The 14,324-nt window shown below is 42.4% G+C and overlaps 1 protein-coding gene across 1 annotated transcript; it reads left to right on the forward strand.

Moving 5' to 3' along the window:
• Positions 1-10,380: 10,380 nt before the first annotated feature.
• On the forward strand, positions 10,381-14,101 carry Cbln2 (cerebellin 2 precursor). The gene is made up of 3 exons (XM_038331796.1): positions 10,381-10,737; positions 13,532-13,651; positions 13,856-14,101. Exons 1-3 carry the CDS (start codon positions 10,381-10,383, stop codon positions 14,051-14,053), a joined length of 675 nt encoding a protein of 224 aa, XP_038187724.1. The 3' UTR covers positions 14,054-14,101.
• The last annotated feature ends 223 nt before the right edge of the window (positions 14,102-14,324 follow it).

Consider the following 14,324-nt stretch of genomic DNA (forward strand, 5'->3'; position numbering starts at 1 on the left):
CCCTCCACATTTCATGAGATCCATATTTATTTTCTTGACATGAATTTTCCACCTCAAAATGTTTGTATGCATGCATGTATGTATGTATTTCAGGAATAGTTATTGTGAAATATGTGCTCAAGCAAAAACTTGTTGATTTTTATGAATTTAGAAAAGAAACAAGTTTTTAGATATGTATATAATAGGCTGAATTAAAACTTTTTCATCCATTATAAATGTCTGTTTATTTGGTAGAAATATTAATGTATTGAAAACGTGATAAAAGACTGAAAAATAGCCAGGAAAAATAGAAATAAATGCAAAGTGATTAAAAAAATTGACTAATAATCAAATTAGACCAAACAACTAAATAAACCTCAATTTCTTTTTAAGTGAGAGCAGAGTGTTTTGACACGAAAGACCCACACATGTGAAAATAAAAACAGAGAATTGCTTTGTAAACAGAGCTTCAGTCCTCTTCCTAAAGTAAACCCAGAAGTCTAGGAAAACCTGTGTCTTTAATAAAATAGGTACTCACGGTTAATATCAACTCATACAACAAATGCAGGTTCCACATAGCGTGGTGCTACCGTCATTCCACATTGCTGGGGAACTAAGCTGCCTCAGCACTGGTGCATTATCAATGTTTGGGAATTTCTTGGTCTTCTGTGAAGTACATTTCTCATCTAAGTGTCTATGCAGAGGCTGGCCCATCAATCCAGGCTGTGCAGACAGCCACACATCAATGACAGTGCATATTTGAAGGGAACATGTAAGGCAAGATCTTCCTCTTGTAATGTTTTGTGAAATTCCAGTCTGCTCAGTTCAACAATAATTTTTTCATTTTTATTTCAGGTAAGAATTAGGAAAACAGGAAAGTTAACAAATGCAAGCACAATATCAAAATACACTCAAAATGCCCAAGGTCAGCCGGGCAATGGTGGTGCACACCTTTACTCCCAGCACTCGGGAGGCAGACGCAGGCGGATCTCTGTGGGTTAGAGCCTGGTCTACAAGAGCTAGCTACACCCCCCCCCAAAAAAAATGCCCAAGGTCATGGGGAAGGGGCTGTAGAAATAAAGCACTCAACAAGGACATGCTCATACGTGTTCAAAACATTGCTAATCAACTTTTCATTGCTTCATTGCTCTTCCTAATTTCTGATTGTTTATAAATTTATTTAAACCATTCAGCCCAGTAGGTATTTCTTGTAAATAGAGAGAGTTTCCTAAGATTAACACAAAAATGAATATTAGAATCAAACCATCAATTTGCAAATACAGGATTATTATACATAATTCATTTTTGTTTGTTTTGTTTTGTTTTTCAAGACAGAATTTCTCTGTGTACCAGACTTAGCTGTCTTGGAACTCACTCTGTAAACCAGGCTGGCTTTCTCTCCTGAGAGTTGGGATTAAAAGCATGTGCCACCAGTGCCCAACACAGGATTCTTAATATGCTAAAGTATCTTAATACTCTGGGTGGTGATAATGCCTGCCTTTGATCCCAGCACTTGGAAGGCAGAGGCAAGCACGTCTTTGTGAGTTCAAGGACAGCCTGGTTGACAGCAAGAGTTCCAGAACAGCCAAAGTGACTCAGAGTAACCCTGTCTCAAACAAAACACAAAAACCAAACAAACAAGTATAAGTGACTCAGAGTAACCCTGTCTCAAAAAACAAAAAAAAACAAATAAACAAGTATGTTGATGCACATATTGAGATGTAGCAAAACAATCCTGATAGTACTTGTTTGAAAAAAGTCATCCTGATGGAGGGTTTAGTATAAACACCACAAAGAAAAACAATGAAGATAATATTAACATTAAGAATGTATTCGTGTGTTATTTTAGGAGGTTAAAGTCAGAGATTTATAAAAATCTTTTAATACAATTCTTCTGTGTAAAGTAAAATTTGTCCTATAATGTTTCCCATGGTAAAAATTTTCTATTTTAGTATTTCGAATGTAATATAAAATACTTCTGATTGCTTAAGGATTCATATTCTAAGAAAGGTCATCTGGATATCATGTCACGATGTAAATGATTTGCTTCTCTTTCCAATGACCCACTTCTCCCTAAAATCCCTGCAAGATTGTCTGTCTCCACTATGTGCCTGACGAGCACCGTCAGTCAACCCTTCATTGGTTTTGTTTGTTAGTTTTTGGCATTCTAATTTGTCAGTTCTTCTTTGCATCCTTATAGGGCTAAACTTTCTTCAGGAAAAATGATGTTGCTCTGCCTCAGACATATGAGAAACTTAACAAATGTTTATGCTTATTGGAGATGATGAAAACTCTGAAGGAAAATCAATATTCCTTCATGTAGATTATCATAAGATATCTGCACAAGAATGTATCAGACAAAGACCCTGTCCTTCTGCCAAAGGATGCTTTGGGCACTCATTATGCAGATTCTAAAGTGCATGTTTAACTCTCTATCATTTTGGCAGTGAGTAAGCAAAGCCCCAGTTTCATATGAAAGATAATATTTTAATATTACCACCAAGAAAATGTTTGTTTTCATATTTGCATAACGCTTTGTGTTTCTCCCATTTCTAGCAGATCTAAGCATCAATCTTATTCTTGTCTTCACCATAGCTCACAGGGATCATAATAACATTTGACTCAGGAGTCAGAGGGTTACTCTATATTTCACACACAGGCACACAAATGAATTATTATTAAACCTTTGGCAATACATAGTCGAACTGAAACTCTTTCCATTACAGTTACAAAGTGACTTCTGGTAGAAGAGCTGATTACAGGTGTTGAATTGTCTCCATCTTTCAATTAAAATCATTTTAGAATGTGGCTTCTCTGACCCTTTTGGCTACCTTTGATGTGCCTTAACCAAGTATTCCCCAAAAAGCCAAAACCTCCGAAGAAAAGGTTTTGTGTCCGATTTTTAAGAACCTGGTTTCTTTTCTCTTTGAAATGATAAAAACGGACTATAGCATATCAAACTTCAGGAAGTGGCTTCTGCAGGCATGATGAACTGAACAGCTGCTACCCGCACTACCAACCATGGATGTCCACACTTATTGAACAACCACCAAGTCCTTTTCCAATGTGAGTTTGTTTTATACAAGCACACTTCCCTCACAGGTGTCTTAAATACTAAGCCTTCCAAATTTCTTTCAGGTGTTGAGTGAAGTCTCCACAGAAATAGAAGCCTAGATCTTCGCAGTAGGCAGACTAGTATGCATACCAGTTTTCAGAAAGTTCTAGTCCAGCATTTCTAACAAGAGTCCAGATAATTCACATACTCATTACAGTTTGGAAGCTTAAACAGCTATGAGCACATTCCCAAGTTTGCCTGCCCTCATTTCCTATCTGGAACTGGTCTCAGTTCCCATGAATACTCTTGGATGTAGTGATGGGTGTCCACAATGAAAATCCATGGGACATAGATGCTGCTGATGTAGTAGGCCTAGATATTTTAAGAAGACACTCGTGTCTCTCTGTCTGACTGATGGACTATTGAAACACAGACCCGCAAGAAATGAAACTTTCCCAAGGAATCTCATGATAGGAGAAGGCAAAGCTTCCACACAGAAGGAAATGTCTCTCTTGGAAAGAGATTGCACACAGTTCTAACAACTTGTCAGACCGCTTTACTTGGTAAGACTCTGGCCCAGACAATGTTACATCACTGGTTGGAAGGGCGGCACGTTGACAGGAACTGTTTAGAACACATATCCTTGTCCCTATAATTCAACTTAGATCTCATTTCAGGACCCTGAAGATGGACATAGGTCGAGAGTTCACTAGATGTCTTCATCCCTCTTCCCAAAATGACACTGAATAAGTCTCCTTTTTCTGCTTTCCACTGTTATTTTGGTTCTTCCAATAGGTTTTTGATAACTGTAACTGGTGGCCAGAACTGACCAGGTCTGCAGGTTACAAACCTCAAGTTGGCCAACATTGGTAAAGAGGATTCAGTTTTCAACTGGCCAGGCAGTACAGCTTCCCTTTCAGAACCTGAGACATTTCTCAAGGATGTTTGTGCTGAAACTCTGATTTCTGCTCAGAGAAACCCTGTTTCTCTTAAAAACTTATGATCAGTATAAAGTGGCTTTTATAGAGGATTACATCAAAAGAGTGACTCCTGAGGGAGGATACTATTCTTAGCTTGAGTCTTCAGCTCAGAGCAAGTCTGAGAGTGCTCTTTTAGTACTTCCTCAGGGTGCTCCCTGTCTATCGAATATGCTCAAGATCAAGAGTTAACGACAATCATAAAATAATGCAGTTAACTTTGCCAAATATTATCTGAAACAATATTATCGTGGTAATGTTCAGATCTAGGCAATATATGGTTCCACTTATTTTATGTTGGACTAATAAATGTCTGTCATGTTGACTCCTGCTTAGCTGGCTTTCTTATAGAGCCTAGGATCATCTGCTCCAGAAGGATGTGATCCACAGTTGGCTGGCCCTCTGACATAAATTAAGACAATGAAAACAATCTTCATACGAATACTCACAGAAGAATATTTATTTCACGTACTCAAAATAGTGTGGGTATCATAAGACTTGGCAACATATTTGCAGATTATTCTAAATAAAAAATTCACCATTATTTTAGAAGAAAGAGAATTTGGGGAAAAATTAGAAGAAGCTATATATATATATATATATATATATATATATATATTATTCTTCTATACCTATATCATTTATTTATGAGAGAAAAATGTATTACACTATTTAATCTAACACTATTTTCTATTGAGAAAAAGAGTTGACAAACGTTTTCTTAGTATATACACCCATTTATTTTGATAAGGTTAAAATGATTGATATCAGAGATTCAATCAAATTTTGTTGAAAATTAACTTTTCACAAAATTAAAGAAAGAAATCATTGGGATTATGTAAGACATGAAGACCTAAAAGAATTAAAAGAAAGTGTATCTGTCATATACTAACACAGATACATACAAATAAATAAATAATTTTTCACTTATTATGGAACTTTGAACTAGAAAGCAGATTACTTTGTATTTTCAACACTATCGGTTCATAAAGTCCCATAAGTTCTAATAGGTCCCATAATGAAGATATCAAAGTGTCCTAATACAATAAAAATGTATTTATTTTTACAAATAGTACATTGGTTTTACAATATTAAGAAAGCAACACACGTTTAATTCTAGTGCTCAGGGGACAAAGGCAGGGGGCAGACAGACCTTTGTTAGCTTAATGCTAGCGTGATTTCCATAGTGAGTTTCTGGCCATTAGAGGTGCATAGTGAGACCTTGCTAAAACAAACAAGCAAGGAAGGAAGGAAGGAAAGAAGAGATGAAGGGAGGGAAAGAGAGAGGGATGAAGGGAGAGAGAGAGAGAGAGAGAGAGAGAGAGAGAGAGAGAGAGAGCGAGAGAGAGAGAGAGAGAGGATGAGAGAGAGAGAGGATGAGAGAGACAGAGATTGTGTGCCATAGTTTCTGAATCATGATCTGAGGAGTCCAGTCTGTCCCTGGATAGCAGTAATAACTTATTTAGCTCAAAGTGACTATCAAATGTAGACAGTCTGAGTAGTCAGTCTGAATTTCAACTTAATCAACTAGAGGTTTATCTAATTTGGCTGAGATAATATGATTACATCATGATTTCAGTTAATAAATACAACCTAGTACCTCATACAAATATATTTACTTGGTCTTTCTATTGTGCAGAGGCTGAGTTAGAGCTGATTCCTATTTTAAAATTCCAACTTACTTATGTTAGTAACTCATTAAGACAAAAATGCCCATGTAGCTTGAAGTATTTTTTCTTTTTCCATTGTCACTCATTCTTTGATGCTTTTGTTTCACTGAGAACTATGAATACGTCTAACCATGTTTGCAGAAGCAGTATATAATATGTATGCATAAATGTGATATTCTTGTCTTAGTAACTTTTTAGTTTAGCAACTATGACACATTAAAAATGTTTTATAATATTTTAACAAAAGACACATTTTTATTAATGCATGTGTTCTTTAATAAAAGTATGTGTTTGGTATTTAAGATACACCTACAAGAAATACACAGTTGTGTACTAAGTTTAAAGACCAATACAAGTTGGACTTACTTTTCAGCGGTGGGTTCTGTCCAGCGAAGAACATGTTAACCTCTACGAGAGATAACTATTTTGTGCAAATGAAAACGTGACTTCCCCAGCCATTGCCAAATGCGGTTTTTGACATTATAATATTTTCCCATTAGCTACACAGCGTGGGTGTTCTGACTCGGGGTGCTGCCCAAAGGCCCCATGCTGTCTGCGACAAAATAAACAAAGGTCATAGGGTAATATCGTTCACATCACAATCATCCAGTGATGTTTAATACTATTATTAACCATGGACATGTTGCTTTGCCCAAGAGAACAGAATCTGTTGTCCATATTCTGATAATAATAACAATTAATAGTAATGAAATTATGGGGCAGGATATGTAACCATTGAAATACACGTGGAAAGTTTCCCCTCTTAACTCAGTGTTCTAGGTGTCTTTCTAAACATGCTTACAAGCTAAAAATCTGGCCCTTGAGCACAGATCTGGTAGGTAGAGCTACCAATCGATAATCAATAAATTTCTGTCCATCTGATACCTTTCCATGGTGTCTAACGTACTTGTTGAAGTATGACATTTAAACATGTTCTTTCATTCCATTACATAAGGATACTTGTTTTCACACGCAAACCTAGTTCAGCATGGAAACTTTACCTTAACATGGTATTTACATACTGCTGTATTGATACATTAAAGTGCTTTTGTTCTAGTTGGTTTTGTTTGTTGTTTGCTTCAAAGGCGGGTGATAAATTGTTTTGGATATTTATATATTAACCAAAAGAAATGTCTCAAAGTACTTAAGAAAGCTGTCTGATTAAACAGTTATTTAAAGATTTTAGATGTGTGCAAGGCTTTTTTTTTCTTCTAAATTAGCACACTGCTCTTGCTCTCAGTCTGCTTCACGTTTCTTTTGTTTTCTTATCCTTTGTTGGCAGGTTTACATCCAATTCAGTCTTCTCGATGGCACAACGCTATCGTACCTCTACGGCAGAGTCAACCAAATTCAGACAATATTAGAGTAAAATAGCTCTAAAGTAAGATCGCACTATTTCTGCTGAGTTAAACTCGCAAATATGATGGGAAAACGGGGATGCTGCGCCCTTCGCAAGCTGGCAGTGCAGTGCATGCACCTGCTAGTTACAATTTCCAATGAAGTGTAGAGCTGAAGAAAATTGGAATTATTTTATAGTCTGTAATGTTCTGCATGTGTGTTAAGCAGGCTACATTTGTCTCTGAGGCTTTTTCAATCAGTAGCCTGAACCCACGGCCCATGGCAAACCTTTGCCCTCAGCTAAACGTATGCTGTGGATTTCATTTGCCCCCCCTCCTTTTTTATTGTGTCGATTGGACATGCACCATATCTTCAGTGCATAGGTCTTCCATTCTAGAATGAAAGAGCCAAACACACGAGTCTTCAAAATCACCTATCTGAGAAGATAGGTCTCATAGGGCAGAAGCAGAACGACAGAAATCTTCAAAGGGAGGAGACAGAGGTGTGCCGATGTCTGGAGGAATAAGACAGGCACATGCTATGCTCTAACGAACTACACGGACTGATTTGGAATCCCCCACCCCAATCGTCTGACAGAAAGGCATACTATCCAAGACAGAGCAAAGATATTTGTAACGATGCTTTTGAAAAGTCAGATTAGAGTCCACATTTAAAAGTCGCCTGGCCTTTGTGCACTGACAATATGTATCTCCCAGCCCAAAGGTTTTTGCAAATATTTTTGAGGGCCACAATAGCCCATGATAACCCACATCAGCATACATCCTCGTGGCAGAGTTACACGTCAGAGGGGTAAAGAGCTGAAAACACAAGCATGACTACTTACTGTAAATTATGAGGCGAAAAAAAAATATTTAAAGACAAGCTCGTAGCATTTCTGCAGGCTCCGGAGCTGTTTTAGGGCTGGGGTGAAGGAAAACAGCCAACAAGCCTCACCTTGGTCCCCGTGTACTCCCCCACTCTCAGTAGGTTTGTTTGCAGTATGTGGCCAGAAGGCTCCAGCGCCCGTAGATGGCGCCCCTCGTCCGTGCTTGCGCATCTCGCCTCTCTCCAGGCGCAGCTCAGAACCCCGCGAGTCTCCCCGGGTCTTTAGAGCCCAGAGACTGCGTTTTAATAAAGACGCGCCTTGGCACCTCGCTCCACAGCCTCGGGGTTCAGAGAAGCAGACACATAAGCCCAGGCAGGAAGCGCCCCTTTAAATCTCTGCCAAAAGCTGACGTTTCACAAACGGGAGATTCTGGAATTGCAGTTCGAAAACCATTAAATTACCAAGCTATCTCCTCCCTTTACAAAAACAATACTTTTCCTTTTTTTTTCTTCTTTTTCATTTTTAAGTGTCCGTCCCCCGCCCCCTTTAATTATGAAAGTGGCCACTCCAATCAAGATTAACACTTGGAAGGACTTTGGAAAAGAAAAGGGATCTGGAAGAAGAAACACATCTGGTGCTTCCTAGGACACCTAGTTTTAAGAAGGCACCTAGGAAGACTGCGCTGGGTGTCTAGGTGAGAGCCGGACGCGGGCTTGGCAAGGTACGAGGAGGGAGGCGAGAAAGGGGCTGTGGATTCTAGGACTAAAGAAGTGGGGAGCTCCGGACTTTGCTCTCTGGAGTCTAGCGTTGGGGGAAAAGCAGGGACTCGGGGATCTTGTTAGTGAGGTGCGCGGAGGGCGCGCGGGCTGCTGGAGCACTCGGGACTCGGAGAAGGCAGGTTGTGCGCGGTGGTGCGGTTCCTGGGCTCGGCGAGGCTCTGCAGAGCGGGAAGCGTGCGGGTTCCAGACAGGGCGGTGCGGGGAGCTGCGGGGAGCGTCCCGCTGTGTGGGGCTCCCTGGGCGCGTGGGGCCGGGGCGTGGTGCGCTTGCCGAGCGGGAGCGGACCGCGAGGACAGGCGGCAGGGCGGGGCGGCGCGGTTATTGGCCAAGCTCTGGGAAAAGGGTCGTGCTCTGAGGTGTCCTCCGCCCGCTAGCTCCCGCTAGCCTCATTTTCTCTAAGCAGAACTACTTCACGGACCTCGGTGCTCGCCCATCATGGATGTTCCAGGTAACCCACCCCAACCCTGAGCTCCGGGATCTGGTCCCTAGTTGCCTTTTTGTAATGCTTTACCAGAGTAATGTTAGTGCTGGGGGTTCAAGAGAGAAGAGAGGAGCGTCGGCGGCTGAGTAGGGGGTGGGAGGTAGTCCGCTATCCTTTGTGTAGGAGCTGCAGACAGGATATTTATTGAAACCCAACTTCTCTTTTCTTAGAAAGAACACTGGAAGAGTTGCTCGGAGAGCGTGGGCGGCAAGGGGAGGGTTCTTTCTGTTTGTGTTCCTGGGCTGGGTATTGGAATGGCCTCTCTGCTTTAGCTGAAGAGAGGACCGGACCGACTAAAAGTGCCAAGCCTTAGCGTAAGTTAGCAGAAAGGTACTGAAGAAACGGAGTGGGGTCCAGGGACAAGAGGCTGCAAATGAGGAAAATTCGGGGGTTCTGGTGCTAGAATAGGCTGTTGTTTTTTGCCAGAAAAAGGACTCTACCAGGCTCTCCTAGGGGGCTTGCCAGTGACTGCAGGGACATTGGAAGTGGGTGTTAGAATTTCGCTCCTCACCCGCCCCCATCCCGCCTTTCTCAGTTTCTGTCCTTTCCTTTTTCTTTTTAATCTCATCCACCCAAAGAGTTTTCTGGAGTTTTTTTTTTTTTCCTTTCAGGGGGTGGGGGCGGACTCTTTTTATACGATAAGGAGTGTTTGAAAATTTCTTCCTGGATAGAAAAATAGAGGAAAAGGGGTGAAGGCAGGGAGAGGAAGATTTTCTCCTTGTGGCTGTTCAGAAAGCCACGGAAAGAAGATGATGAGGCATCATTTTTGCTTTATACTTTGACTACATTCATTTCCTCCAGTTGTGTTGTGATGAGCAAGCAGGGGCGACGGTGATGACGCTGTCTTAGAGGTCCCCAACCCTTTTTACAAGGTCCTACAGAATCGCAGCCCAGAAAGGCAGCCTCCGTGCATCATTCAGGAGTCTGTTTGGGTGGGCTGATTGGTGCGCCAGAGCTTTCTCGTATCCGTTATGCCACATATCTGGGATGGGGATAGCTTTGGAGGAGCAAGGGGATGATCACCCCGAAGGGACTGGAGAGTACGAGGCACTTGCCCCCTCCCCCCAACATACATTCCTGCCTAAGGATTCCGGTTCTTTGCCCTGACAGGTCCGCTGGTGCCTTTCTTCTGAGAACAATTTGGCCTTGACCACCTGAGCCGGCGACCCAGCCCAGAGAAGGCTCCCACTCCAGTCCTGCGTGCTCCTGTGCGCACTCGAGCACTTCTCCGGATCTTGCGGGCCTTGACGTCCTCGGGGCGCCCCCCCTGCCTAGATGCCCGCGCCTGGCCGGGGCCTCCGAGGGCCACCGCTGAGCATGTCCGGGCGCCGGGGGGCGCTGCGCGAGCCAGCCAATTTTGGCACCAGTTTGGGGGCGGCGCTGGCCCTGCTGTTGCTGCTGCTACCCGCCTGCTGCCCGGTGACGGCTCAGAATGACACAGAGCCCATCGTGCTTGAGGGCAAGTGCCTGGTGGTGTGCGACTCCAGTCCATCGGGGGACGGCGCCGTCACCTCTTCCTTGGGCATTTCTGTGCGCTCAGGCAGTGCCAAGGTGGCCTTCTCCGCAACTAGGAGCACCAACCATGAGCCGTCAGAGATGAGCAACCGTACCATGACCATCTACTTCGACCAGGTTAGCAACTAACATGCTTACCTGCATATGACTGAAGGACCGGCCCTTGTGCCCAGCTAGCTAGGGCTCCCTGCATTTCCAAGAGTAATGCCAGCCAAACTGGTTTCCTACCTCTGTCTTGCCCTTAAGTTGTTGCTCCTTTTACTGCTATGCTTTCCTGGAGTCCCTTTTGAACACATTGTAGAGTTTGTTTTTAAACACCAGTTCTCTTGGCAAGGATTACTGAGAGAGCTGTAAGGTTGCCCGGGCTTTCCAAGGGTCTGGTAAAGCTGAGATGTGAAATACATTTTCCTGAAAGAAAACATAGTGCATCTTCCCTTTTGCTGAGGGCAAGGCAGTGTTTAGGGTGAGCAATCTTCAGACATCTGGGGAGAGGGGATTCCCTTAAAGATGCTACATGTAAGAGAGTTTCTCGTTAAAAAAAGAATCTGACAAAGGCTGAACCTACTGCTTATTTTGTGGGATCCAGTGACATGATGTTAATTTTCAACAATACAAAAAAAGTGGGGAAAAAGGGGAAGACAGCAAAGATTGTTCTCTGCTTATATACAAAAATAAGGTGGCCACATATCTGCTATAGACAGGAAATAAACTTTTGCATGGTGTGCATACTGTATATTCAATTATACAGGCACAGCATGAGTATAAATTTAACAAGACAACGGCTCATGATTTACGTGGCTTTAAGCCACTTAATTTCTGCCCTCTGGGCCAAGAAAAAAAGGCTTGGTAAATGTTTCTCCAGGTGGTGACCTGTGTGGTGTTCTCTCCTTGTGATTCCTATTAGTCTTGAGAATTGAAAAGATGAGAGTGGTTTTCATGCTTTTCTAGCCTGCTAATGCTCTTGCCAAAGGGCTTTGTGTAAAATGGAGTCCTGAACCATCATTGGACACAAATGGAGCTACTATCTACTGGTTTTCCCCCTGTCCAGAAGTGAGCTTCCTACCCATTAATAGCCAACGCACACACCTCATCTCTTTTCAGACTGTTGTATTCATTTTCAAAGCCATGCAATAGAGGGTTTAAGGAAGTTGCTTAAATACAAAAGTCAGATTTCTTTTCATTATTTCTAAATAATATAGTATGATGTAAGCATAAATACAATCCATATTCTTCTTTATTACATTATTGTTTTACTTTTATTATTTTCAATTACAATGTCCTACAGTCTTTTCAGATCCACTGATTTGTGGAGTTGTCAGGGAAATTCTGATATAGGGTCAAATCGTTAACAAGGATCCTGTTTTAAGCAGAGGAATTAGCTTTGCCTGGTTCCTGTTGCAAATGAGAGATGGTGAGAGAGGTCCTCTGCTAGAGGCCTGTCTGGATGTCTTTTCATTCACATAAAGCCTTGAATTTACATATTTCCAGAGTTTAAATCCACACTGAGGGGCTGAGCTGGAGAGAAGAGTGATAGCAGCTCAAAGGGCTTGCTAGGAAGTGCTTCTTTCTCCAGCGTGGCACCTTGGGAAACAGGGAGCACAGACATCAGAGGTGCTTTGTCCTCAACAATGAAGCAGTGTGTGTGTGTGTGTGTGTGTGTGTGTGTGTGTGTGTGTGTGTGTGCCTGTGAGACACCTGCTCTGGAGTGGGCTGAAGTGTTCCTCACAGCGTGGTGAAGATGCAGACTTCCCCAAGCCACGTCGGTGGCAGCGGTTCCTGGCAACAGTTCACTTTGCTCTGGGAGTTTGTGTAGTTTATGCCATCGTGGACAAGTAAGGAACAGCCAAGACAGTGGGGCTTTGCTTTCTGATCAGGGGGAAGGACAGCCCAGGGTTCTGGTGTGGCGAGCTGTTTGCGTTGTAAACAGAAAATACCAGTGAGCCATTTTATTATTTGAATGGAGGTGGAGATTTGCAGGAGGAGATACAGGAACAGGATGTGGACAAAGTAGCCAGATTCTATTTTGAACAGAAAGAGTGAAGTGGGGAACTCGATTATGTTTCTTCACATTCTACTATGACAAACCAGCAAATCTTATTTTTTTTTTTTTTTATTTAAGGAAAACTAACTTCAGGCCACCCAATCCTCTGCTAGTAGCTAACTGTGCTGTAAATCTTACCTGCTGTGGAATTTCCTCAGTTTGGACTAGGAGTGTCCATGCTACCTGCTTAGTTCTCATCATTTGTTCAAGTTTCTTTTTTAACACTCAGCCGGGAGAGCAAGCACTGCTGAGAGAAGTATGAATTTGAACAGGGCAGCCAGTGTTTGTTGACAGAACTCATCATCCAGCACTACCTAGTGTATACTGCTAGAGTTTGGAAGTCCCTGGACATAAACATCACAGAGGCCACTCTCTTAATCCTACTCAAGTGAGCTCATGGAATGGTTTGCTGTTCCATCCACGTTTCTCTCTCCATTCTGTATGAAGTGTTAAGTATTAAACAGAGCATCATGTTGAACTCCCTATGACCCTTCTCCCTAAAAAAATCAGTTACATTTTCAGGTCTCTTCTTGCTCTTACTGTCTCCCATCTCTCTCCATACCCTGTGTATCATCACACAAATTTGCATATACTATTTGAATGTATAAATAAAATATACTTCCAAAGTTTTTATTAATTAGAATCTATGAGGATACCTTTGGAATACATTTCTACCATTGAATGTTTTTTGATTTTGGTACTCTCTGCTGCTTGCATTGTTTGAGTAACAATCTGGAATTGGTGGGACCTATTCTCAGTATCAATAAGGCAGCTAACATTGGTGGTTACCTGCAAGCATGGAGGAAATGCAAGCCTACTAAGGGCATGCTGTGTGGGTACCTCAGTAGGCTGTTCCCTCGTCTGTTTCAGGTTTTAGTAAACATCGGCAACCACTTCGACCTTGCCTCCAGTATATTCGTAGCACCACGCAAGGGGATCTACAGCTTCAGCTTCCACGTGGTCAAAGTGTACAACAGACAAACAATCCAGGTGGGTAGGTTTGAAAGTCCAGCCTTTGAATGCTTGGTAAATGAGGGGTTGGCCTTGGAGCCATCTGGAAATCCTCTCTTTCCGGTTCCAGGTATGTGGGCTTCAACAGTTAGATGGAGGTGACAGTCCCTAGGGGAGGAAGAGAACAGGATGTGGGACAGAGGTGGTTTCTGATCCGCTGAGCCTTCCTCTCTGCCTTGATAGGTCAGTTTAATGCAGAATGGCTACCCGGTGATCTCCGCCTTCGCAGGAGACCAGGATGTTACCAGGGAAGCAGCCAGCAATGGTGTTCTGTTGCTTATGGAAAGAGAAGACAAAGTTCATCTCAAACTGGAGAGAGGAAACCTCATGGGAGGTTGGAAGTACTCCACATTCTCGGGCTTCTTGGTTTTTCCTCTATAGACATGGAGCCATCCCTTTGGTGGGAAGGTTTTGATCTGGACCCAGGGATCTGTCCTCTGTAACACCTTGAACTTGTCTGAGTAGGAAGGCTTGGGCCAACCTCCATCAGATTGTTGCTGTTGAAGGATGATTTTCTTCTAAAGCTCCAGTATTTTCTTTGACTATTGACAATTCCTCGGGAACCTGGCCTCTAATTAGTTTTAGACGACAAGGTCTTAAGGAGAAATGAAATTATCGATTTGAGCAATTTGTACCTGTGATTGTAAAGTCG

This window comes from Arvicola amphibius, chromosome 5 (assembly GCF_903992535.2).
Source record: "Arvicola amphibius chromosome 5, mArvAmp1.2, whole genome shotgun sequence".
NCBI classification, from domain to species: domain Eukaryota; kingdom Metazoa; phylum Chordata; class Mammalia; order Rodentia; family Cricetidae; genus Arvicola; species Arvicola amphibius.

Bases quoted from the DNA above. Each gene is read 5' to 3' on its own strand.
- Cbln2 (XM_038331796.1), top strand. From the start codon at position 10,381: ATGCCCGCGCCTGGCCGGGGCCTCCGAGGGCCACCGCTGAGCATGTCC. The intron at 10,738-13,531 runs GTTAGCAACTAA...CGTCTGTTTCAG, and splicing joins TGACCATCTACTTCGACCAG to GTTTTAGTAAACATCGGCAA. The intron at 13,652-13,855 runs GTGGGTAGGTTT...CTGCCTTGATAG, and splicing joins ACAACAGACAAACAATCCAG to GTCAGTTTAATGCAGAATGG.